The following is a 26468-nucleotide window of genomic DNA, read 5'->3' as shown; positions in this document are numbered from 1 at the left end:
TTTTTTTTTATTTGTCATTCAAAAACATCATGGAGTGTTGTAATTAATCCCTTTCAGACAAAATGTAACACTGAATTTTTTTAGACATTAACAACAGGTTAATGAATAGTTCATTATTAATACAAAACATTTGTATTTTGATTTAGCAGCTGACAAACAATATTTTGAGTTATGTTGAACGCAAATACTTCCACAGTCTAAATGAGTCTGTGTGCTATTTCCTCTTGAACCAGGACATACTGCTGTCCATTCCAGTTCAAGTTAAATGAGACGCATTCAAAAGAGAGGAAACTCCTAGAAAACAACCAAATAATACCAACAGGCTTTGGTTCATCATAGATTAAATAAAGCTCATAAACCCACCAGGTATGAGAAGTGTACCTTCAAGTTATGTTATATTCAGAAGACAGTTTACTCATCTGGCAAGACATCATGAGTCATTTTCATGTGACCATCACATCATACATACAACATTCCCATCCTACAGCTCACAATTCTCAATCTTTGGTTCTTCCATTGGGGAGAAAAATATATTTATAGATATTTTATAGAAAAATTGTGCTTTGCAACATTTGCAAATGACCTCATCATGTCACTTGATGGACATCTCACTGCAAGCAAGTATACTTTCGCACATCTTTTGCAGATGTGAATCATCTGTACACCCAGCTCTAGATCATGCAGACTGAAGACAAGAAAACTTCACTGTCACTCCTTGAGTTTGCTCTCCAGGAAGTTTTGAATCTTGCTTAAATTCTCTTCCTGTTGGCCGAGTGCTGCCAGTAGAATGCCCATGGGTGACTTTTTCAGCCCTGCACTCTCCATCTTATTCTCCAGCTTGTTCTTCATGTTGCGCAGACGCAGAGAAGCATGAGCGAAGATCACTGGAATGTAAAAGGACAAAGATCAAACAGATGTTTCATGACTTGCAGTTTCATATTCACCAATAAACTAGCTAACTGAATCTAAGGGAAGAATGAAAATAAATAAATTTATATATATTTCTAGTCATGAACCTAATACAGCATATCTAAATCAAAGAGACATCCATGTTCTTGAAGGACAGAAGTAGTGGTGTTAAGTTACAATAACTTTTTAAAAAGCTCCTTAATCAAATAATTTGTGTACTTTTGCATGCTATACATTTCTACAGGAATGCACTGTATGGTCTGTATACAGAGATCATGTTCAGAAAATCAAGATACTGGCTGATGGTATGGTTACAATTAAATAATATTGGCTGGCATTGAGCGGTATATCAGATACATTCCATTCAGCTAGCATGATACTTAAGTCGAAGACGAGTACAATATCATGCTAGCTGAATGGAATACATCTGATGTACCACAAAAAAAGCCAGCTAATAATAAAATAATCAATCATACACGGTCCTTTTGGGTGTTCAACGCATCTTTTTCAAAATTCTCTCAATCGTATTTAACGAAGCAAACCTGGCAGCCACGTTTGTTTACAAATTCTCAGTCACTTGCTAGTGCAGAAGTTTAACGTCTCCAATGTGACGTCATGTCTTGATAACCATGCAATATCAAACCTTATTCAATGCTCATTCTCCATTGGGTAGAGTGACAATACATGTAGGATAAATGATATGCTAACAATATTACATGGCATCAAACAAAATGAGTGAAACCCACTAGAAGGAATATGTTTTATTCCACCACCAAAAAAAAGGGCTGTATGTATAATTTCCGATATTGCTGCATCCTAATTTGAAACAAAACAATGAACACTGACGGCATTGGGTGCACGGCGAGTGTGGTGAGCTTCCTCAAATCAGCTGAATCATTAATCACAAGACATGAACTCACAGATTAGTGGGAGTTTAATCCCCAGCAAGAAGACCATGACTCCGCCGAAAAGAGACACAAGAAGATAGCTGGCGAACATCACTAAAAAGACAAACAGAGTAGGGTTGTCCTTCTTAAAGTTCTTGATTACAGCTTTGTTGTCTCCAGCCCACACAGCACCAAGGAACACTGCTAGGACTACTGCTGCTGCTCCAGTGAGCATGCCGATGGGGTTCATAAACCTGAGGACAGAAATGAATGGACAAAGTCAGATCATCACTAATACCACTTTCTTTTCGACCAACAGGGAACAGGTTCTTGAACCGGTTCCATTCAGGATTCTTTGAGCCTGGGTGCCTGCTCACGGACCACCCTACATTTTCACCAGTTTTGAGTGGAACTGTTGTAATCAAGGATGCGTCATGAATGGAGGGCTTTGCACAATTCACAATGGAAGTAAACATTACAGACATTTAGCAGACACCATTATCCAGAGTGACATACAATGAGGGCAGACACGCAAGGCTTGGGGAGCAGGTGGGGGTTAGGTGCCTTGCTCAAAAGCAATTCAGCCATTGATTTACCTGCCAGTACTAGGAATCAAACCAATAACCCTTTGGGCCCAAGGCTGCTTCTTTAACCTTCAGGCCATAGCTACCCCAGTCCACAAAACTAATTTAATTTAAAAGACAGTGTAACAAGCCCCTGATGTAGATGGAATACTGAAGCACGGCAGGTGGGGAATGATGTTAACCCACTTTTATTTTCACTTCTTTTGTAGCTCTTCAGCTCTACTTTGCTCATTTTATGTTTCTCTCACACACGCACGTGCTCTGGTCGGGAGAGATCCTCTCTCTCTTTGCTCTCTCCCTCCTTTTCTATTTTCCATCCTCACTGCAAAACACACAGACAACATTAATCAACAACAGATGTACTGACTGTCACTCACCTTCCCTGGCCCTGCCCGCCATTCACAAACTGACGCTTGGCCACGCCCCCGCTGCCGCATACTCCCCACTGCCCGACTCAGGCCGGGGAGCCATTTGGCCTACAGCGGACTGCTCCCCCGATGGGACAGGAAGCCCGTCTCCATCTGTGCCCCCGACCTGTTGACCACCTTGAATTTAAATAGCTGGAGGGAGAGATACCAAACGGGTGATCAGTGCATTGGCATACGTCATGCAGTGGAGCCACTGGAGGGGTGCATGGTCCAAACAGAGGGTGAAAGAGCACTCCAGTAGGTAGTATCAGAGGGTGAGGACCACCTACTTGGTCAGGCACTCCTTCTCGATGGTGCTGCATTTAGTTTCACGCACTGAGAGCTTGCGACTGATGTACAGCACTGAACGTTCTTCACCCTCCATCCTCTGGGACAGAACGGCCCCCAGACCGATGCGCCCGTCTGTAAAATAAAAGGGAGGGAGAAGTCAGGGGAGTGTAAAAGTGCCCCCCCAGTGCAGCTTTTACCTTGGTGAAGGCCTGTTGGCACTGCTCTGTCCACTGGACCAGATCTGGTGCTCCATTTTAGTGAGATCAGTCAGTGAGCTGGTGATGTCTGAATAATTAGGCATGAACTGGCAATAGTAGTCAGCCAGCCCCAGGAACGGTCTCACCCTCTTTTTTGGTCTTGGGCCTCAGGCAGGCTACAATCACTGCAGTCTTGTCAATTTGAGACACACCTGCCCATAACCCAAGTGGAAACCCAGATACTATACTTCCACCTGCCCAATCGCACACTTTTTTGGGTTAGCTTTGAGACCCACCCACCTCAGTGACTCTAGGACGGCCCCAAGGTGTTCTAGGTGCTGCAGACAATCATTGATTTATATAATAAAGGTCATCAAGGTAGGCTGCAGCATAGGTGGCATGGGGTGGAGGATCTTCCCCATGAGCCACTGGAACATAGCGGAAGCCCCAAATAACCTAAAAGGAAGCATGACAAATTGGTGTAACCCGAACGGTGTGGAAAACGCCATTTTCTCTTGGGACAGAGGAGTCAAGGGGATCTGCCAATATCCCTGTGTCAAATCCAGTGCCAAATAAAAGCAAGCAGCGCTTAAATCAATTGAGCAACTCATCAATGCAAGGCATCGAGTATGTGTTGAATCTAGACACCGCACTGACTTTTCTGTAGTCCACACAGAACCGAACCATCGGTCTTGGGAATCAGGACCACCGGCTTCTCCATTCACTGTGGGCATAAATTGAGGAGTCCCATTTCAAGCATGGCATTGAGTCTGTCTCTAACCATCTTTTTTGTGTTCAGGCAAGCAGTACGGGTGGCCATGCACCACCACCCCTGTGGGCGTTTCAACGTGGTGCTCTATGAGGTGGGTGTAGCCAGGGAGGGGCAAGAACACGTTGGAAGATTCCGTTTGCAACCCGGCAACCTCTGGGAGTTGGGCCGGTGGGAGGCAGTCTCCACAGGGGAACAGTGTGGTTGGAGTGCTTACTTTTGTTTTTATCTCCAGCCCCAGCTCCGCCTTCTCCGGAACTACCGACGCCAACACCACAAGGACCCCCTTGTTCCAATGTTTTAGCAGGTTGAGGCGGTATTTGCAGTACCCCTCCCCTACCCATTCACCTCACCTCATAATCGACATCCCTGATTCGCCATGTGGCCTCAAAAGGGCCCTTGCCACTTGCTGACCAATTTGGAGCTCGAAGTGGGCAATAATACAAGCACCAGCTCCCAGGGTGAACTCTCTAAGGCGCGTGCCCCTGTTGTACAACTGGGCTTGATGTTCTTGTGACGGCTGTAAATTCTCCTGGGTTAAGTGTGTGGAGCTTTGCATGCATGTTGAGAACGTACTGAATTTCATTTTTACTAGTTGAAGGTCCATCTTCCCAATTTTCCCATGCATTGTCCAAAATGCCGCAAGGCTTACACCCATGTAACAATTTCTCATCTCATTATCTCTAGCCACTTTATCCTGTTCTACAGGGTTGCAGGCAAGCTGGAGCCTATCCCAGCCGACTACAGGCGAAAGGCGGGGTACACCCTGGACAAGTCGCCAGGTCATCACAGGGCTGACACAGACAACCATTCACACTCACATTCACACCTACGGTCAATTTAGAGTCACCAATTAACCTAACCTGCATGTCTTTGGACTGGTGGGGGAAACCAGAGCACCCGGAGGAAACCCACGCGGACACGGGGAGAACATGCAAACTCCGCACAGAAAGGCCCTTGCCGGCCACGGGGCTCAAACCCGGACCTTCTTGCTGTGAGGTGACAGCGCTAACCATTACACCACCGTGCCGCCCATGTAACAATTTGAATAGGGAAAATCCCATGGAGGCTTGCGGGACCTCTCGTACTGCAAACAACAGGGGCTTAAGCCATTTATCCCAATTACATGCATCATTTCCAAACTAAATTTAAAAAAAAACAAGAAAAAAAAAAAAAACAAGTGTTTGATTGAACCATTCCACTAAACCAGCTGTTAATTCCCAGTAATCCATATACCTTGCAAAGTGTTCGTGACATAAACGTAGTGCCTTGGTCAGTCAGGATTTCTTTGGGAATCCCGACTTGGGAGAGGACACGGAAGAGTGCCTCCACAATACTGCATGCCGAAATACTGCAGAGAGACACTGCTTCTGGATATCGCGTTGCATAGTCCACCAGGACTAAAATAAAAGCAATATCCCAGTGCTGACCATTCCAATGGCCCGACAAGATCCATGCCAATTCTTTCGAAGGGGGTCTTGATTAGAGGGAGAGGGCACAAAGGTGCTTTCGGGGTGGCTGCTGGATTTACTAGTTGGCATTTGCGGCACACCACCGACAGACATCCCTGCAAATTCCTGGCCAATAGAAGCGGGCCATTATTCGGGCTCATGTCTTATCCTGACCTAAACGTCCAGCCATCGGATTAAAGTGAGCCATATGGAACACGAGTTCCCTATGACTCTTTGGGATTAACATCTGGGTTACCTGTTCACTGGTTTGAGTATCCTGTGTCACTTGATACAGCCTGCTGTTAATAACTGCAAATTACGGGAAGGAGGGTGTCACATTTGGCTGGAGGGATTGTCAATCAATTACTCTCACTTGGTCAAACGCATGATGCAGAGTCTCGTCTCATGTCTGCTCTAATGGGAAATCCTTGAGGGAATCCCAGAGAGAGGGAGGAGGGGCGAGCTGCTCCCCACTCCTCATATCACCCTGACATGGTCAGGGTTTTTACTAGTAACTGATTACAACCAATGATTTCAATCGGCAATGACGTCTGAATCGGTTGTTTTTCAGCCAAACGCAGTTTTCCTGTAATTGTTCGAACCTTCTCGTCAGACTTATTTGATAAGGAACACCGTTACTTGCACGCCGTTCGGTTGCTGAGGCTGTGTACATAAGACTAGATAAAAGGTGGGAACCAATTGGCTAATCCTCCTTATATCATCCAATCATTTAGCGCATATTATAGCATATCACGTGGTTCCCACATGGTAAGATGGCGACCACGAAAAAATGAAAGCGAACGCTGTTTGGTTTCAGCTTCGCAGAAAAAAACCAAACCAACCAACCAAAAAAAAAAACCTGGCAAGTCTCACGGAAAATGCCCAGCAGTGTTCTCCACGGGCACTTTTAAAGTGGCGCACCGCCACGTTATTATTCTGGCCTGCCGCCCTTCCCTTGGCCCCCCCAAAAAGCCAACCTTTCAGCAGTATACACTAAATAAATCGTATTCACTTTTATAAATTTTGTAACTAACACTCAGAAGACCATTAAACGAATGCATTCGGGGCTACCTGAAGTGGCCACGTGATTGCAATAGAAAAACATCTGGCCGGCTGCATACAGATTGTGACACAGAGCTCTGCAGATTGAGGTCTATTGCTGCATTACACTACACCGCACCACGTTACACTATACTGACACACAGTAACGCTGCAGCTAGCCAGCAGCTAAATAACTTTGCGGGTGTTTGTAGCATTATTGTGCAACGGTTACGCTTATCTATCGTCTTTTCTGACCACACACACAATCACAGTAATCATATAACAGCGCGCATGCACGCACACACTAAGTTCAGGTCTTTTATTTTACGTATCTGTAATTGTGTAGGCAAGAGCTGCATTTTCCCGCTGCTTCCCTGTGGTTCTTTACTGCAGGACTTCTGGATTCCTGGGTCAAAAGGACCCGAACTACAGAGGCCGGGATGGCTTTGTAGTGCCAGTCTCAGGCACATGCACGGATTGTAGTGGTTTCACCCAATTAACATTGTGTATTGAAAAAAAAAAAAAAAAAAAAAGTATGCATTTATTGTAATTGGGTATTTTGTTTATGCATGGAAGTTCATTTATTTTTCACACAGAAAAATAATTCAGGGATACGCAACAGGCGCATCAGTCTCAACTGAAATCTCATTTCATCTCATTATCTCTAGCCGCTTTATCCTTCTACAGGGTCGCAGGCAAGCTGGAGCCTATCCCAGCTGACTACGGGCGAAAGGCGGGGTACACCCTGAACAAGTCGCCAGGTCATCACAGGGCTGACACATAGACACAGACAACCATTCACACTCACACCTATGGTCAATTTAGAGTCACCAGTTAACCTAACCTGCATGTCTTTGGACCGTGGGGGAAACCGGAGCACCCGGAGGAAACCCACGCGGACACGGGGAGAACATGCAAACTCCGCACAGAAAGGCCCTCGCCGGCCCTGGGGCTCGAACCCAGGACCTTCTTGCTGTGAGGCGACAGCGCTAACCACTACACCACCGTGCCGCCCCTCAACTGAAATGTCAAATGAATTAGACATTGACTATGATATGTACAGTATGAATGTTAATTTTTTGTAAAATGATTTTAACAATGATTTAGCATTTCCTATCCATTTATTGGCCAGTTTCACTGTTTTAAAAAAAAAAAAAAAAAAAAAGCTCAAAGTCCGTCAGCTTCAGGGGGACTTTGTCCTCCTGGGCCCCGCCCCGCCCCCTCCACCACCTTTTATTTTTGAAAAGTGGAGAACCCTGTCCAGTTTACATTTTGAAAGTTATTGCTATTTTGCATGTTTGCCGTTATACATTTGATTTCTTCATTCTGCAAGTGTTCGTGTTAAGTTCTGATTTCCCAAATCTTGATTAGTTTGTATGCCACAAAGCCCAATTACCATGAGACCCAGGAATGAAATCTACCATTATTACAGCAGTGTAGGTCTCTGAACGGATTTGGATGATCACAGAAATCACCACAGCACATTGCATACACAGATATTCTCATTGAAACTCCGCCCATTGAAGTGAAGCAGCGTCAAAATTACTCGACGGGCAGATTGCGAAGATTTCATTGTTAAAATTCAGTTGTTTTTTTTTTGTTTTCCAGTTCTTTTACCATTTGTTTGAAGCTCCAGAGTTTGGTGCTTGATGGTTGTAGTGTGTGTTTTACTGAAAAAAATAGTTTGGAAGGAGGTATGGTTTTTCTGTTTAAGAATTCATATTGTAATAGTAAACGATGGATAACAGTAATTTATTATTCTTTAAATGAGAAATATGATGTTGGGTCTTCTTTACTCAGCACTGTGTATACAGAATGTTATATGCAAAACTCATTACACAGGTATGGAAAAATTAGAGATGAGCATTTAGGAAAACACTAAAAGCAGGACAGTATTCTGCGGAGATGGCAAATTGAAAAATTTCAAAAATGGTGTATGCTTCAAAATTGACATGATTTGAATCTCTAAATGATGGCATGTCATGGAGGAATAGATTCCATATATCTAATTTTACAGATAATTGTTATACTTGGGGATGTTTGCAGTTTACAAAGAGATAATGTTTTATATATGCTTTTTCCTCAAGCTGAACATGCTTACAATAGTTAGAATTCAAGAAGATTTGCTGTTTGTCATATTACTTGTCCTAATCCTAACTTAATTTTCAGATCCATCTGAAGTGAAGACCCTTGAAACACCAACAGGTACAATTTCTGGTGCGGTTACAAGTACTCCACCCCGTGACCGTGATCATGATCAGCAACAAAAAGAACCAGTGGCAACATGTACACAAGCTCCAGAAGCAACTGCATCATGTAGCAAAGCCATTTCAGCAACATCAAGCATCTGGTCATCAGCAACCACTTACTCCTGAGGAAAGCCTAACCTTGATTAACCAACTATTTATGGATGAAATCAAAGATGTTCACAAAATGTATTTGTGCCAGACAAAATTTTGTAAAAAAGTAGAAAAGAAACTACTTCCAAAAAAAGTTTAGTCATAAACTCAATAGTTACTGGTGGCTAGTGTATGTCGAAGGGCAAGGAATGTTCTGTATCCTTTGTAGAAAACACAAGGTTAAGCACAAACTAAATAAAAGGGATGTGTTTGTGAATACACCTAGCACTAGGTTTTTAGAGGATGCTTTAAAAGGCCATGATACATCAAGTATTCACAAATCAGCTATTCAAAACAGAACTTGTACAGAAACTGTTTCTCATTCACATTAGGGATGGCGAAAACTTAAAAAAAAAAAAAATCTTGACCAGCCACCGAGCCTCATTACCTAGTTAAAGTCGGTTAACCTATGAGTTTAAAATTCTAGAATTGGAATTATTAGAATCGATTCTAAATCTAACCGCGAGCATCCGCACATTCAGTCCCAGTCGCTGCCCTCCACTCACATTAGCTTTTCTACAGCACGAAACATTTAGTCAAACGCGGCACTGATGTCGAGGGGTTTGTATTGGAGCGGAGGACAAATGGCTCCAGTTTAGAGACAGTTTCAGTTGGCCATGATGGCGCTGAAAGTAAAGTCAAGTGCTAGAAGTAGTACATAACATTCAGTGATGGGAATAATGGCGTTAAAATAAAGGCTGTTATAACGCCGGGTAATCTAATTAATTAGCTACAATAGTTATAACGCCGTTACCAATATCAACACGCCATTACTGCATGGTATTGAAGTTGCTCTGAAGCAGTCACCGACTTGGCTCACAGACGTAAAACCTGCGTTTGTCACTCCCCCTCCAGACACCGCTGTCATTTCATTCTCTCCCCTTCCCTCCAAAAGTCGGCATCTGCCCCTTTAGTTTGTGTGGAGAGATATGATCTGCAATAACATGCATTGTTGGCTACAGACCGAAACATACTTTCAGAATGCACTGGCCAAGGCAGGACTAAACTTGACGTGCCTTCTAATAATAAAAAAAAAAGAATAGTAATTTGTAAGCTAAAAAGCCTGTGTCTACACTTTTCTTTCGCCGAGTGGCAGCTGTCTTCAACTGGGGCAGGACATGGCTGAATGGGTGTTTCTGATTTGTCAGCTGTCGTCCTTACACCACATGGCATGCCCCAAGCGTTTACAACACAGAATTCCAGGTTCTCCGCTCCAAAATCGGCAGCTTCAAAAACGATTGATTTTTTTTTTAACCGACAACCAAAAAAAAATTAACCGGTTGATGTTGATTCGGTCAACCATCGGTCAAACAGTCATCATCCCTAATTCACATATGTACCAAAGAACAAGTAGAAGTTTCATTGTATGAAAGAGTGTTTGACAGTTTATTTTAAGAATTACATTTCAAATAGGAAACTGATTCCTCTTTTGGATTTGAGAGTGTATGACTATGAAAATCTCAAGTACTTCCAGCACAAGTCTGCTGGTTCCCAGAGAGCACTTGTTCTAACTTTAGGGGACACTGTCAAGGAAATGGTAATAGAGAAAGCAAACAAAGCTGAGGCATTTGGTTTACTTGCAGATAATTTCAGATATTAGATGTGACATCTTATTTCATTCATTCAGTTTTTTGATCAGAAGTCTGGAAAAGTAGAAACCTCATTCCTTTCATGCCAGAACATATTGAAAAATTTCTCTTCTGCAAATGCCAAAGCAGTTTCCAAACTTTTGCTGGAATCTGTGCAGGGAAGTGGTCTGGATGTCCAAAAGTCGACAGGGTTTGCCTCAGATGGAGTGTCTGTCATGGTGGGAAAGAGAAGAGGTGTAGCTGCTCTGCTAAGAGAAAAGTACCCCACGCTGATCAACGTTCACTGTCATAGGTTAGCTTTGTCCTGTACTGACAGTAAAGACAGCATCAAGTACCTGAAAGATGTGGAGCAAGTGATAAAGCAACTGTGGAACTTTGACAATTCACCCAAAAGAATGGCAACATTCCTGAAAATGCAGTTGCAACTCAAAGAATTAAATCTTAGCAAAAGTGCTTCTAAAAATGTTGCGACATGGCTGAAGAAGGCATGTCGAACTCGCTGGTTGAGTTTTGATTCGGCTGTCAAAGCTATGTACAATAACTATGAAGCTTGGTTGCAGACACTCTCTCTAAATGCAAGATGAAGATGCCACAGCATTGGGATTATTGAAGATGAAAAACATCAAATTCCTTGGAGTGATTTACATTCTGAAGGAAGTACTGCTTGTACTGTCCAAGCTTTCCAAAGTATTTCAGAGGGACTCACTCAGTTTCTCATCGATCATTCCTGCTGTTAATTCTACCCAGGAAAAACTAGACGGGCTACTCCAAGAGGAAGTTCCACTTGCCATCCTACAGAGTGACCGACTCAATTACAAGCATCAGTGCTGAGTTGTCAGACACCAAGGGTGTTTGAAGAAATCCAAAGACTCTGAACAGTATGTATCAGCTTCGGAGACATGTCAGAAGTAGTTGCTTGCTTTTCTACATTTGATCCATTGTCTGATCCAAATTCAGGTGACTTTAAAGACTATGGCTACGTTTACATTAGACCGTATCTGTCTCGTTTTCTTCGCGGATGCACTGTCCGTTTACATTAAACCCCCTGGAAACGCCGGGAAACGGGAATCCGCCAGCGTCCACGTATTCAATCCAGATCGTGTCAGCTCCGGTGCTGTGTAAACATTCAGAATACGCGGATACGCTGTGCTGAGCTCTAGCTGGTGTCGTCATTGGACAACGTCACTGTGGCATCCACCTTCCTGATTCGCTGGCGTTGGTCATGTGACGCGACTGCTGAAAAACGGCGCGGACTTCCGCCTTGTATCACCTTTCATTAAAAAGAGTATAAAAGTATGAAAATACTGCAAATACTGATGCAAATACTGCCCATTGTGTAGTTATGATTGTCTTTAGGCTTGCCATCCTTCCACTTGCAAGTAGTAAGTGATATGCGCTGGGATCACACACACAGCGGCTCAGTCCCGAATCGTGGCTTGTGCACTTCACTCGCGCGCTGTGTGAGCTGCGCAGGGCCGGAGTGCGCACCCTCCAGAGGGCACTCGCTGTTCAGGGCGGAGTGATTTGGAGTGCAGGATGCCTGCGGAGCCGAGCGTATCCGTGTATTAGGCTTGCCATCCTTCTACTTGCAAGTGGTGAGCCTTGCGCGGCTTGCCATCCTTCTACTTGCAAGTGGTGAGCCTTGCGCATGCCCTAAATGCACTGGGATCATGTTACGCGCCGTCTAAAGTCATGTGATTAGCGTATCCGCGTATTGGCATTGCTGTGTGCACGGCTAACGGTTTTAGTGTAAACGCGAATCGTTTTAAGAACGTTAATCTGATGATCCGCTGATTCGACGTAATGTAAACGTAGCCTATGGAATGAATGAAGTCAAACAGCTAGCAACCCATTTCTACAAAGGAGGGAAGGAAGAAGAATTGACTGAGCAACTACTTGGTGAAGGGCAAGGGATGAAGTATGTAACCCTTGTTACAATGTAATAACAGAGCACAGGTAAATAATAGTCAATATTAATAGATGGACCAGTAATAGAAGACCAAGCTTGTGAGAGCCTTTGTCGTTTAGTAGTCGAAAGACACAAGCAACAATGGTTTGAGTTTTTTGTGTGGCCACTTGTTATTAATCAATAACACAATAAAAATAAAAACAGTTTGTTGCAAGGAATTCAATGAAAAATAACTAAAATAATAAAGCCGGCAAAATAAAACCCTCTGTCCCAAAGTTAGCGTTGGGGCCCTTTTTCTTCAGATCCGTGTCAAATGTATCAGTGTATGTGTATTCTGTCCTACCACACAGTCCGTGAGGAAGGGGGAATGAAGGAATCCTTCACCAATCTCAGTTCAATATTGGTGGTTTCAATGTGGCTCGCCACCCAGCTCACACTGGGAAATCTATGGATCATGGACTCTAGAAACAATCTCCCTGGATCTCTGGAAACCTCACACGAACCCAGCTGGAAACTCCCCGATAGACGGTGGACCTTGGCTGGGACCTCATCAAATGAAGTCACAGAAAAAAAAAAAAAAAAACTTGACCGAGTGATCAATTTAGGAACAAGCGTTCCAGCAATTACCCTCGCCCGATCGGCAGAAATCGTCCAGTCTCACACTGCTCCCGTGGATGAAAACAGGTTTTATCTGCGTTTGGATCAGACAACGCATGAGGCAGCAACCGTAAACATGGCCGCAAAACAGGAAGTTACGACCAGACGCAACCTACGAGGTTGATCACCTGGGGCGCACAAGATGCACTAATTGGCTATTTGGGAAGCTCGTTCTACATAGCCTTCTGCAGCAACTCTTTTTTTTTTCTATTTCTCCTTTTCTCCATTTTAAACACTTTTCAATAGTTTTTAGTGCATATAATCAATTTCAATGAATTATTTATAAAGCATCTATTTATTTCAAAATAAAATGAGTTGCTTTTAGAATTTTAATGACTGATCAATTACTTTCAATGATTTTTTTTTTCACAAATAAAATGGATTATTTTAAGAGGATAGTCTTAACAAAATTGACGCTTTACAGCCTGGGCTACAAGTATCATCTGAGAACATCTCTCAAACCCAAGGTTCCACAAGAAGAAGTAGAAAGGAGTAGCAGAATCAGCAGTACAGAATGGTGTATAGTACAGCTTTCGTCAGTGCCAGTGTACAAGCAGTTTTTTCCAAAAGTAACATTCATAGCAGAAGTTGCAGCATCACTGCCAGTGACCAATGCTTGGCCAGAAAGAGGTGCAAGTGCTCTCAAAAATCTGAAAACAAGACATAGGAACAGGATACAAAACGATATGCTTGAGGCAGTACTACATGTTACAGTGAATTGCCCTAACTGCAATGATAAAGAAGGAGAGGAGAAAACTGGCGAAAAGAAGGTGGCAAAGTCTGGGACAGGGGCAAAGAAGAGACAGCAGTGTGAGACAGGTGTCCAAACAGAAGTTGTGATTTTTGACCATGATGAAATAAGACAAGAAAATGCATGCTGTTTTGAAGCTCAGCCTGGATGAGGATTCCATCAGACACCAATTCAAGGTTTATAAGGTTAGAAATTGCAAGATTTGTTTTCATACTAATGAAAACCCTGCATGGCGCTGACGTAGGCGGCTCTGAGATGGTTTCCCCAGTCAATGCTACACTGGGATCCCCCGTGACGTGTTACTGCCAAAGACTGTGCCTCGCTGCCACAGACACATAAAACTCTTTCAGTGATGCACAATGGTGTGTTTTATCAGGCTAGTCACAGTCCAGGGCTGCATGTCTGAGACTCGCACTTGAACTCAGATAAGCCGCACATTTTTCTGGTGACCCTCTGGTCGTTATTTCCTGGGGTGGGTTCTGTGTGCATGACACCGACATTACTGCAAATGTTAGAAAAAGGTGATTTTTTTCCCCCTTTAGCTACTTAACAGGTAAATAGTAGTAGCAAGATGGCAGATCGCATTGATTAACTGCAAGCTTTTGTCCTGTTATTGCAGATGTCTGTTTTCGGTCCATTTTTTCTGAAGATGTATCATTCTCCATTGCTGCAAAATATGGCACCCATTGATGCCGCTACAGTTTGCGCTGGAGAAACCAGCTATATTTTGGTTCCAGCTGAGAACCAGCTTTTCAGGTTCTGAACAAATTTTTTTTTTTAAAGATTTTTTTTGGGGCTTTTTTCACCCCTACTGGACAGGACAGTGCAGAGACAGGAAACGGGCGGGAGAGAGAGAGACGGGGAGGGACCGGGAAATGACCTCGGGCCGGAATCGAACCCGGGTCCCCGGATCCGCGGCACCCTATCCACCCGAACCACGACGCCCCCAGATTCTGAACAAATTTATTGTAGCTCAAAATGCTCTGAGCAGTGCAAGATTTGGTATGCGAACCAGAACAGAAGCTGTTCCCTGTTGGCAGAAAATGGATATAAAGGGAAAACACACAGTATTGGAGAATGGTGACATCTAGTGATAGACTGAAAATACAAACACTAGTTGGATCTTCACCACAGATGCCCAAAATAGATACATGCCTGATCATTTCAACGGTTTCTAATTATATAACTAAATTTCAGCATGTGACTGACACATTCTGAACTAGATTCTGAACTGACACATTCCTACTATAACTAAAATACATCTAAAAATTACCATCAAAACAGGCTGAAGTACAGGCTGGGTGAGTTTCTGTGAAAATGTAACGCAAACATGCAACCAAAACGTCAGTAACCAATGCAAACACTCGGTCAAATATTTAGCTGATTTGAATAGTTTCCTGAAGTCATGATCTGTTTGCTGTAACTTTTCATCTTGTGAGGGGTCAGCATTTCTCTTTTTTTTGAGTCGAATGCATTATGATCATTAATATCTAGTGTCTTATGACTGTATAACAATTCAACATTAAAGAATTATACAATATCAGGTCATTGGAAAAAACAAATTTAGTAAATCATGCGCAATTCGAGATTTTTTCCTAACAGCTTTGTGGAAAGCTGGCAACCGAGATATTTTCATATCTGCTTTTTTTTTGTCATAACATTTACAGCATTAAGCAGACACTCTTTTACAGAGCAACTTAGAGAAGAGCATAGTGGTCTCTATCAAATACATACCCTCACACTAATTCATGAGATGAAGGACTATGATTACCATCAGCCTAAAAACCCTGTTGGGTTTTGAAAAGAAAAAAAAAAAAAAAACACAAGAGGAGGATATTTTATATAATATCAATCTATTTATTTTTCCCCCTTGCTCAACCACTCGATCATGCAGATTTGATCATACTGGCCAAGTTTAAAGGGCCTTGAATTCCCATCTACTCAGCTCCAGGTCTGCATGTGTTCTACCACATTTAAAGGAAAAGTTCTTCTTGAAACACATGAATCAGCCATAACGTTAAAACCACTGACCGATGAAGTGAATAACATTCTCATTACAGTGACACCTGTCAAGGGGAGGGATATATTAAGCAGCAAGAGAACAGTCAGTTCTTGAAGTTGATATTTTGGAAGCAGGAAAAAAAAAAAAAATGGGCAAGTGTAAGGATCTGGGGGTGGGTTTCCCAAAAGCCTCTTAACACTAAGAGCATCTTAACTAGGAGAGAGAGTGTTCACTGTGATGCTTGCTCTACCATTTAACGATTATCTTTGTGCTATGATGCTTTTGGGAAACCCACCCCGAGTGACTTTCACAAGGGCCAAATTGTGATGGATAGACGACTGGGTCTGAGCATCTCCAAAATGGCACGTCTCATGGGGTGTTCCTGGTATGCAGTGGTTAGTACCTACCAAAAGTGGCCCAAGGAAGCAGGCTCATTGATTCACATGAGGCACGAAATTAATATGCCCAAATATTTTGCTGATTACGACAATAAGAATGAATGTCTGAGAACATACAAGATATCCTTTTTGTAAACATCAGAAAACAGCCCTGTGAGATAACTGACTACAGGCATTGAATGAGATACTGTATCAGAGACCACAAGAAGTGAAAGGTAAAAAAAAAAATTAAAAAATGACTACAGAAAGTCATTTTTGACAGTTTCTTTACAGTTACTGAGCTAAACAGACACAGGTGTATCTCTGTAGTTATCCTTTCCATGTTGTCAGTCACTTAAAACATCATCATGAGCCTGTCAGTGGCAAAAACATTACATAACTGGCATTTAGTAGACACTCTTATCCAGAGCGACATACAACGAGCAGCCGAGAGGGCAGCTGGGGATTAGGTGCCTTGCTCAAGGGCACTTCAGCCAGTCCTGCTGGTCCAGGAAATCAAACCAGCAACCTTTGGGTCCCAAAGCTGCTTCTCTGACCAATAGGCCGTAGCCTCCCCCAAACAAGTAAAACAGTGGTTTACTTTGACATGGATGTTTGCCCTGTAAATTTGCACTGTCTAGCCATTTTGCAGTTGCTGGTTATAGTGTTCTAACTCAATACTGGACTGACTTCAATTGTTGTCCTGAGTAAAAATCTGGACTTGAAGAGATTGGAAAATAGGGTCCAGGTTAAAAGGAAAGCTCTGGGACTTTTTTTTTTTAGTACTGTAGTAGAATTAGTAATGCATTTTACACTGTACAAAAGATATTAAATGAGTGTCACTAGGGCCACACTGTACTTTTATCAACTTCGATGATATGGCTTTAAAAAAAAAAGTATCCAATACTTTGAAAACAAATGTGACTGGAATAATACATGTTACAAGGGGAGCATATCAGTGTTCCCAGGGTCCCGTGGGAACAGCAATCCTGACCCCCACTCCTCCACCCCCACAATAGAGATCTTGCAGTCACGTGACTGGAATGTAAACAGCTGCCATCTTGTCGGTAAAAAACACAGCTGAATACTGCTGCACTCGTATACAAAATGGATCAATTTCAACCGACGGACTACACAGCTCATTTTTCTAATGAACAGATAACTAGATACATGTCTAAAATAAACGACCTACAGATTAGTGACCCTTATCGCTTACCGGACGTAGTTTTCACGACCGTGTCGGTGGATATTGAACTGCCAGAGGTGGAATACCCAGACGTGTATAATTACCTCATTAACTTTCCCTCGCTGTTCAGTGGTGAAGCACTGCGTGCTTATAAATCTCTGGACAGTTATCTTTACAGAAATTCAGGATTTGTCAGCCACCCTCAGATGTGGCATCTTGTAAACAAGAAAATAACAATCCTCATTGGACGGGTAAGTCACTTAAGTATTACTAGTACTGATACATCAGCAGTATCTAGTATAGCACTGACCAGCCGATTATAGAATAGAATAAGGTAATTCCAGCTGTAATTCCAAATCGTCCGTCTTGTTTACCATGGATCTGGCATTGGAGAGGTAGAGGCTTGGCAGTGGAGATTTGAGTGGCTGTTTTCTGAGCTTAGTCAACAGGCCGGCTCTGCCTGCAGCCTCGCTTTTGCTTCCGCTCCCGACGCCGCCTCCTCCTTCGCCTGCCAGACCCGATAACAATCCACGGAGACCCCGCTGGTCTCGCTATCTCGTCCGGAATGTTGTGCATGCGATGGAAATCGCTACAAACCGTCATTTTCTGCTGGAAACCAATGTCCAGTAAGTCCATACGGTTGTAGTGGATATTGAAGTCCGGTACAGACGAACAACACGCAAAAATACACACAAAAAACAAACGTGCACAGGTAGGGAGAGCTTGTAGCCGCAGCCGTTGTAGTAGAATTGTATATAATAGGGTTTTCCAGAAGAAAAGGTAGAAGTAGAAGCAGAACCAGAAGGCGGAAATATGGCGTTTGACCGACAAGATGGCGTCTGTTACAATCTGGATCGGCTGTGACGTCACATGCAAGATCTCTATAGTCCGTCATAGTACACGAACCTGACATACTGAGCTGGGGAACATTCCCCCCCCCCAGGTTTCCATTATGTGCTATATAGAGCTGGGGAACAGAAGAATCACCCTATTAGGAGAGGGTCACATGAAATCCACTCCTTCTTGGGGCTGGACTTTGTTCGCAAACTCTCCTGATTCCCTGTGGATCTGGCATGAAGATGGTCAATAGTTTATAGCAATCATATCATCAGGGTGGCACGGTGGTGTAGTGGTTAGCGCTGTCGCCTCACAGCAAGAAGGTCCGGGTTCGAGCCCCGTGGCTGGCGAGGGCCTTTCTGTGCGGAGTTTGCATGTTCTCCCCGTGGGTTTCCTCCGGGTGCTCCGGTTTCCCCCACAGTCCAAAGACATGCAGGTTAGGTTAACTGGTGACACTAAATTGACCGTAGGTGTGAATGTGAGTGTGAATGGTTGTCTGTGTCTATGTGTCAGCCCTGTGATGACCTGGCGACTTGTCCAGGGTGTACCCCGCCTTTCGCCCGTAGTCAGCTGGGATAGGCTCCAGCTTGCAGGATAAAGCGGCTAGAGATAATGATGTCATCAGGGTCAGCTCTCTTTACATCCAACAATTACCTCATGTTTCTATTTTAGTAGAAGTGTTTAAATAATAAGCAGTTCAGTTAGTAGCCCAGACCCAGTGAGCAGGAGCTGACGTGTGCATGTGGCAACATGGTCTCTTTTACTCAACACTTTGCACGTCTCAGGCTGAAGACCTCGGATATCGAGGAGTCAAAGTTCATATTGGGATGAAGAGAAAGAAAAGCATGATTAAATCAAATTCAATGTCACAATGTATTTGGAGGCTGAGGATCACACATTATGTCCTGTAACTCCTAAGTGTGATACAGGCTGGAATTACTGGACTTTGTTGGCTGTGTTGTATTATATTGAACTAAATAAAGCAAATTATATTATCTCGACGCATAAAAACAAAACCAGATCATGAATAAAGATTAATAATGATATGAAAATCCCTACAGGCCCGTGTTAAGTCTGTTAACAGAAGTGCAGCAGAGTTTTCTGTGTCTAAAAGGAGCCACTGATGATCCAACACTCACCCAACTATCAGAAACACAACCACAGCCACAGTCAGGTAATTAGTCTGGTAGTAGAGCAGGTTGCTGACCACTCTGTTGTTCCATCTCGGTAAATCGTGGAAGTCAGGTTTGGAAAATCGTTCAGATCCAGGGAAGAAATCATCCCACGATCTAAGCGGCGTTAACTCGACTTTAGCCATCCCACTTCTGAGTAAACAGCTGCTCAGAGCTGCGGGTCTTCTTCTAGTTTAATGGCGGTTGGCAGCCAGCTTATATGGAGCATTACTGCCACCATCTGGACTGGAGCGTGAATCAGGCGTTTACAACAAAATAAAGACCCCCCCCCCCCCCCCCCCCCAAAAAAAAAAAATTCTATTCAGACCCTCTCTATGGAATCAATTTTGTGCCAAAATGTTCATACAATCTCATCTCATTATCTGTAGCCGCTTTATCCTGTTCTACAGGGTCACAGGCAAGCTGGAGCCTATCCCAGCTGACTACGGGCGAAAGGCGGGGTACACCCTGGACAAGTCGCCAGGTCATCACAGGGCTGACACATAGACACACACAACCATTCACACCTACGGTCAATTTAGAGTCACCAGTTAACCTAACCTGCATGTCTTTGGACTGTGGGGGAAACCGGAGCACCCGGAGGAAACCCACGCGGACACGGGGAGAACATGCAAACTCCGCACAGAAAGGCCCTCGCCGGCCACGGGGCTTGAACCTGGACCTTCTTGCCGTGAGGCGACAGTGCTAACCACTACACCACCGTGCCGCCCCTGTTCATACAATACTTTTGAAATATCAAACAAAAACGACAAATCAAAATACAAAAAAAGTCAATTTTTTTAGACTGGCAAACAAATTATTCGTGTAATTGTGCAAAATATCAGTCTATTACTCTTCAGAAACCTTTTATTTTTGTTCCGTGTCTTTCTCGGTTTTGTTTGACGTAATTTATTTTGGTTGCGATTCCAGCTTTCTCGTTTGGCAGAGAAATACAGTACGGCAGAGCAATAGGGCCAGGGTTTTATATTTTATTTGGAAACTTCTGAGAAAAAAAACTCAGAATTTTTGAAATTAAAGTCAAAATTTTCGAGGAAAAAAGTCAAAAGTTTCGAGAAAAAAGTCAAAATTTTCGAGAAAAAAGTCAAAATTTTCGAGAAATAAAGTCAAAATTTTTGAGAAAAAAAATCGAAATTTTCGAGAAAAAAAAAGTCAGAAATCTGTAGAAGGCGGGCTTCTATACGGAAGTGACACTCACTCGCGGCCGGTAGACATGAATGGCTGAGACCAGAGCCATGGAATTCAGAGTTGTGACAACCGGGTTACAGGAAGTCAGTTGGTGATGTGATTCACGTAGATTCAAATACTTCTAGGCAGCGGCTTTCTGTTTGCTAGAGACTAACACAGAACCACTACATAACAAGCAAAGATTAAGTAGAAACGAATTACATTTACCTTTACCGCACTTTCTGTGTTCTACGGCCACTTCCTGGAACTAGTGGAACTATGTCAATGGCGGTCTATGTGTTAAAGGCTCCATGAATAGACTATGTTAAACTAGGGTTTGTGAAGACAAGGATGACAACAATAGTGTGCAATATGTGTGTTTTAAAATGGATAGTTCTCAGGCAGAAAATACAACACACAATGCAACACATTCAATGCATCACATTCTCTGCGGGCACAGCAGGAGCAAGTTCTGGACCCCCAACGGAGGTGTCACCAACACATGTGTCTGAGTTTTGTTATAATATTATAATCAAGAAAGACATAATGAACATTGTACAAGTAAGGCTATCACATTGTCGATGTTCTGGACTGGGTAGATAATTACATTTTTTTCTCAATTGCTTTGGTACATTTCTCGAATGTTTCTTGCCATTTGCAAGAGATCAAGTGCATTTCTCAAAACAGTTTGAACAAATAGCAAAACACTGTGGATCACCTGCAAAAGCCAATCTCATACTCAAAAGCCTTAATGTATCTCTTTTTGTGTCAATGAATGTGTCTGTACCATCTGAATGTTTAGTCATATGGATAAAACAGTCAAACTGATTAGTCATGGTGCCAATTGCATAGTGCACTTCAGAGGGAAATTCTAATGTAAACTGTGGTTTAAGTTTGATAACAGATGTTGTAAATTAGACTTTATTTGATTTATGTGTGAGGTTGATTGCAAAAGACTGTAGATTTGTGTAGTTTCACCGAAGTAAGTTATTGATTCTTTGACAGCTTTTCACATGTTGAGCTAGTCAGTAACTCGCTAAGCTAGTTGTCAGCCATATGTTTGGGGATGTATATTAGATAATTGTGCAGATTACAGATATTATACTGATTTGTGTATTTTATTTCCTTTTTTGTTTTTAGTTTTATACATACTGTATTTTCATGCTGTCAATTGAATGGTGGTAGGGCCTACCACAAAAATCCATCAAAATTGACCACTGTGTGAAAGGAGTCATCTGTCTGTCTAGTTGAAGAAGGGGAACTCTTGAATGAGGTCAGAAAAGTTTTGCATGCCCTTGACCTATCCATTCTCTGTCCCTCTGTCTGCTTGCAGCCGCTCCAGACAGCCCCAACATGCTCAACGCACAGGATATAGTAGGAGGCAATGACTTTAGGGTCATTGTTGGTGGGTGGTATACGCCTCCATCCACAAGACATACCGACTGTAGCCATCAATGCATCCGTTAATGCAAATCCCAAATGGCTTCAACTTATCGTAGGAATCCATGTGCCACAGTGCGTTAGGCCCCCGGGTTGTATACTCACGCCGTCTAATGCCTGTCTAATTTCCACCCCATGTGGGTCAAGTGCCTTGAGGATCAGCCTTATGGTCCTTTGTGACACCACAAACCCCCTCTGAAGTGCTCATAGGTGCAGCCAACGATACCCCTGCATCTGTCCATTCCCACGCAGTTCCTCCTGCACGAAGGCTATCACATTGTCAATGTCCGACTAATTTCGCCTCCTAAAAAGACCAAGTTCACGACACCGCCTCTTCAAAGTCCGGATAGAAATCACAATATTGTGATTCTGTGCCAAGACTGCAAGGATCTCTTTGTTATTAAACCCAATCCTGAAATAACATTTGATTAAGTCGTCCATTTCAGCAGCACTAAACACAGTAGTAGCAGACTAAGTCTCCGTCAGCTCTGAATGACCTGGTACTTCCTGATAGCCTAAATTTGTGACTTTTTTCTCGAAAATTTCGAGTTTATTTTCTCAAAACTTTTGACGAAAATTTTGACTTTTTTCTTGAAAATTTCGACTTTTTTTCTCAAAAATTTTGACTTTTTTTCCACGAAAATTTTGACTTTTTTTCTCAAAAATTTCGACTTTTTTCTCGAAATTTTTGACTTTTTTCTCGAAATTTTTGACTTTTTTCTCAAAAGTTTTAAGATTGTTTCTCAAAATTTTTGACTTTTTTTTTTTTAATTTCTGACTTTAATCTCGAAAATTCTGAGTTTTTTTCTCAGAAATTAAAAAAAATATGTATTTCTTAGTGGAACTATCGCTTTTCTGTAAAATGTGGTTATTCTGAGACTGATGCTTAGTTTACACGTACCCGGGTATGTATAGAAACGGATAACCCCGCCTCTCCATTTTCAAAAATATCCACGATTACACCAGACCACCTGCATTGACACGGATCCACACAGATATGCGGCTAAGCACTGTTATGAGCATGCCAAACATATAGGTGGCAGTATAAGGAGAAGTATAAAGCCATATTAGCCTATCAGAATCATGAAAGTACAAATGACATGGCGGCGACGTTGGTAAGTAGCAAGCCTTTGTCTTGGTGGGAGGAAAAGTACCTGTAAAACTGCGACCCTCCTCGCAGTCCTTTTCCTCTGCTCCTCATAAAGCAGTTATAGTCCTATTTGCAAATGCAAACAAACCAAAAGTGTTTGCAAATATGTAAAAAGGACGACCACCTGTGTTGCATCCATGAGACCTTTTTATTTTAATTTAAGATTAGACAATACAACAACAAAACAGTAAGAACAAGTGAAAGACAAAGTGACAGACATTCCAAGACATGACAGGCATAAATAAAAAAATAAGTAATATAGAAAAAATTGGGGTGATAAGATAAATAAGTGAATAAAATAACATAAAATAATAAATAGAAATAAGTTTAAAGAAAGAAACGGAGATATAAAACAGGGCAAATTGAAATGACAGACAATTTCACTTAATGTCTCATCTCATTATCTCTAGCTGCTTTATCCTGTTCTACAGGGTCGCAGGCAAGCTGGAGCCTATCCCAACTGACTATGGGTGAAAGGCGGGGTACACCCTGGACAAGTCACCAGGTCATCACAGGGCTGACACATAGACACAGACAACCATTCACACTCACATTCACACCTACGGTCAATTTAGAGTCACCAGTTAACCTAACCTGCATGTCTTTGGACTGTGGGGGAAACCGGAGCACCCGGAGGAAACCCACACGGACACGGGGAGAACATGCAAACTCCGCACAGAAAGGCCCTCGCTGGCCACAGGGCTCGAACCCGGACCTTCTTGCTGTGAGGCGACAGCGCTAACCACTACACCACCGTGCCACCCCACCTAGTAATATAAGGAGATTAATTGGTAAATTTATTATTGTACGAGAAAGTGCCAAAAATAATGATTTTCTCATCAAAGTGATACTTGACTGTAGTTTTAGCGAAAAGAAAATTTCCCAAATCTTTCCAAAAGGTGATACAAAATGGGCATTTATAAAATAAATGGATGATACTTTATCTTTTTTACAAAAGGTACAGCTGTCATCGATGTCTGAAAATCTAGAGATGTATGCATTAGTAGGATAGATGTTATGTAATAGTTTAAGATGTAATTTTCTGATTTTGTTAGAAATTAAAAATTTAAATGGGACAAGCTAAGCTCTACTCCAGTTTATATCTTTGAAGAGGGAGTTCCAATAAGTCTTTCCATGAGGAGTTATTTTCCTTTTGCTATAAAACAGACCTGGGCATTTTACAGCCCGCGGGCCGCATCCGGCCCTTTGGTTCATTCTGACCGGCCCGCGTAAGGTTAATTAGAAATTACAAAATAAACGTATTTTCTAATTTTACCTCATGCATGGACTGAATGTGCAGTGCTTTTATTTTGAAGATGTGTTCAACAAAAACGCAATGCGCGCGACATGAACATGACATGAAATCCCACGAAACCTAATCCCGCGATAATTTGTCCGTAATTCCGTAATTTGTCCAGACCCACAAACTTGTACGTCATCCTTCAAACGGTCCAGCCAATCACATAGTGTGACGTCACCAGCAGGCGCTGTAGATCTGATACCTACACCGAATCATTATTATAATATGATGTATCTTGCATGATATGTGGAGTAGAAAGACAATATTGTGATGTCTTTATTGTGTTTTGGGGTGAATGTGACTGAAAAAAAGGTACAAATGTTCATATTTTGTTAAGCATTGTTTTGGGAAATTTGATTGAATAAATGACATTTTTTGTAAGGCAACCTCGTTTTTTCCATACTCTTACCAGTCTTAGCAGCTTGTAAAAACAATGTTATTTACTGCTTTATATAAAGAAATACAATTAATATTATTGATTGATTGCTTTATTCCGAACAGTAAATAAGATATAAAACAAACAAAAAAAAAACCCCAAAATAAAAAATGTAATCATCAAAACATCGTCATAAACAGAATAGCGTAGCCACAAGGCAATAACATAATAATGTTCAGAAAGGATTAGGAAGAAGTAAATAACTTATCAAATTCTAACCCTCTATACCACCGTTAATCAAACATCACTTTCCACTGGCCCTTACGAAAATTAACCATGGTTTTACTATGAAAACTAACCATGGCTTATAGTTATTCATGGTTTTTTGGGTAACCATGAAAACCATGGTGCATTTTACCTCAATGTTCACTTAAATTTTTAGGTTCTAAGTAAATCTTAATGTATCTGGGCTGTTAATCGAGATCCTTCTCTACAGCATTGACTGTTAGACGAAAGCATGGTAATACTACAGTTAGTGCATCTTTTTAAAAACCATACTATCACTTTTTAAACTAATTTCGTAGTTACTATGACCTATTGCACATACAACTATGATGCTACCACAGCTACTGCAGTACTATGGATAAACCACAGTAATGCTATGTTTGGTTCATAGTACTTAGAATCACCATGAAATACCATAGTAGATCCATGGTTACTACCATGGATGAACCATAGTAATACTATGGTTGGTTCATAGTACTTAGAATAACCATGAGATACCATGGTAGAATCATGGTTACTACATAAAAACCATGGTAAAACCATAGTAAACCATGGTAGATTTTCGTAATACGTACACAGACACCCATATCATAATTATGCATATTATGCTTATATATTATATACAGTTATGCACTATACATACATACATACATACATACATACATACATACATACATATACAAATACTCACTTTTTATATAATATATCCGTATGTACCCATACCCACATATATACACTTATATTATCAATAGCATGTTATTGTAATTCCTCCTCCCTATACCTCATAAAGATCTGTTCCTTATACCTTTTTTTTTGAGCTGGTTTATAGTTGTACATTTCATGAGCTCCACATTCAAACTGTTCCATAGCTTTACTCCACAAATACTGAACATTTTTAACGTTGTCCTAGCACTGCGAATTTTAAATTTCAATTTCCCCCTAAAATTATAGCCCCCCTCTCTATCCGCGAACATTATTTGGATATTCCTTGGTACTTTATAATTCCTTACTTTGTACATTACTAAGGCAGTTTTATATTCTATAATATCCCTGAATTTTAAACATTTTGAATTTAAGAATAGTGAATTAGTATGATCTCGGTAACCAGCACTATGAATTATTCTTATAGCTCTTTTTTGAAGTATAGTTATTGCATGAAGTGAACATTTATACGTATTTCCCCACACCACTACATTATGCAGAATTTAGTTCAGCCTTTTGGTCCGGCCCTCCACAAAATTTTCTGTTTCTCATGTGGCCCCATGGAAAAAGTAATTGCCCACCCCTGCTATAAAGGCATCTTCTAATATGTTTATT

The 26468-nt window shown here is 41.9% G+C and overlaps 1 protein-coding gene across 1 annotated transcript; it reads right to left on the bottom strand.

Moving 5' to 3' along the window:
- arl6ip5a (ADP-ribosylation factor-like 6 interacting protein 5a) lies at positions 1–19585 on the bottom strand. Its single transcript, XM_060919226.1, has 3 exons — positions 19383–19585; positions 1830–2050; positions 1–884 (listed from the first exon to the last, which is right to left on the bottom strand). Exons 1-3 carry the CDS (start codon positions 19559–19561, stop codon positions 709–711), a joined length of 576 nt encoding a protein of 191 aa, XP_060775209.1. The 5' UTR covers positions 19562–19585; the 3' UTR covers positions 1–708.
- Positions 19586–26468: the final 6883 nt, after the last annotated feature.

Source organism: Neoarius graeffei, chromosome 4 (genome assembly GCF_027579695.1).
Source record: "Neoarius graeffei isolate fNeoGra1 chromosome 4, fNeoGra1.pri, whole genome shotgun sequence".
NCBI lineage: Eukaryota > Metazoa > Chordata > Actinopteri > Siluriformes > Ariidae > Neoarius > Neoarius graeffei.
This window is presented reverse-complemented; position numbering and strand designations above follow the sequence as displayed.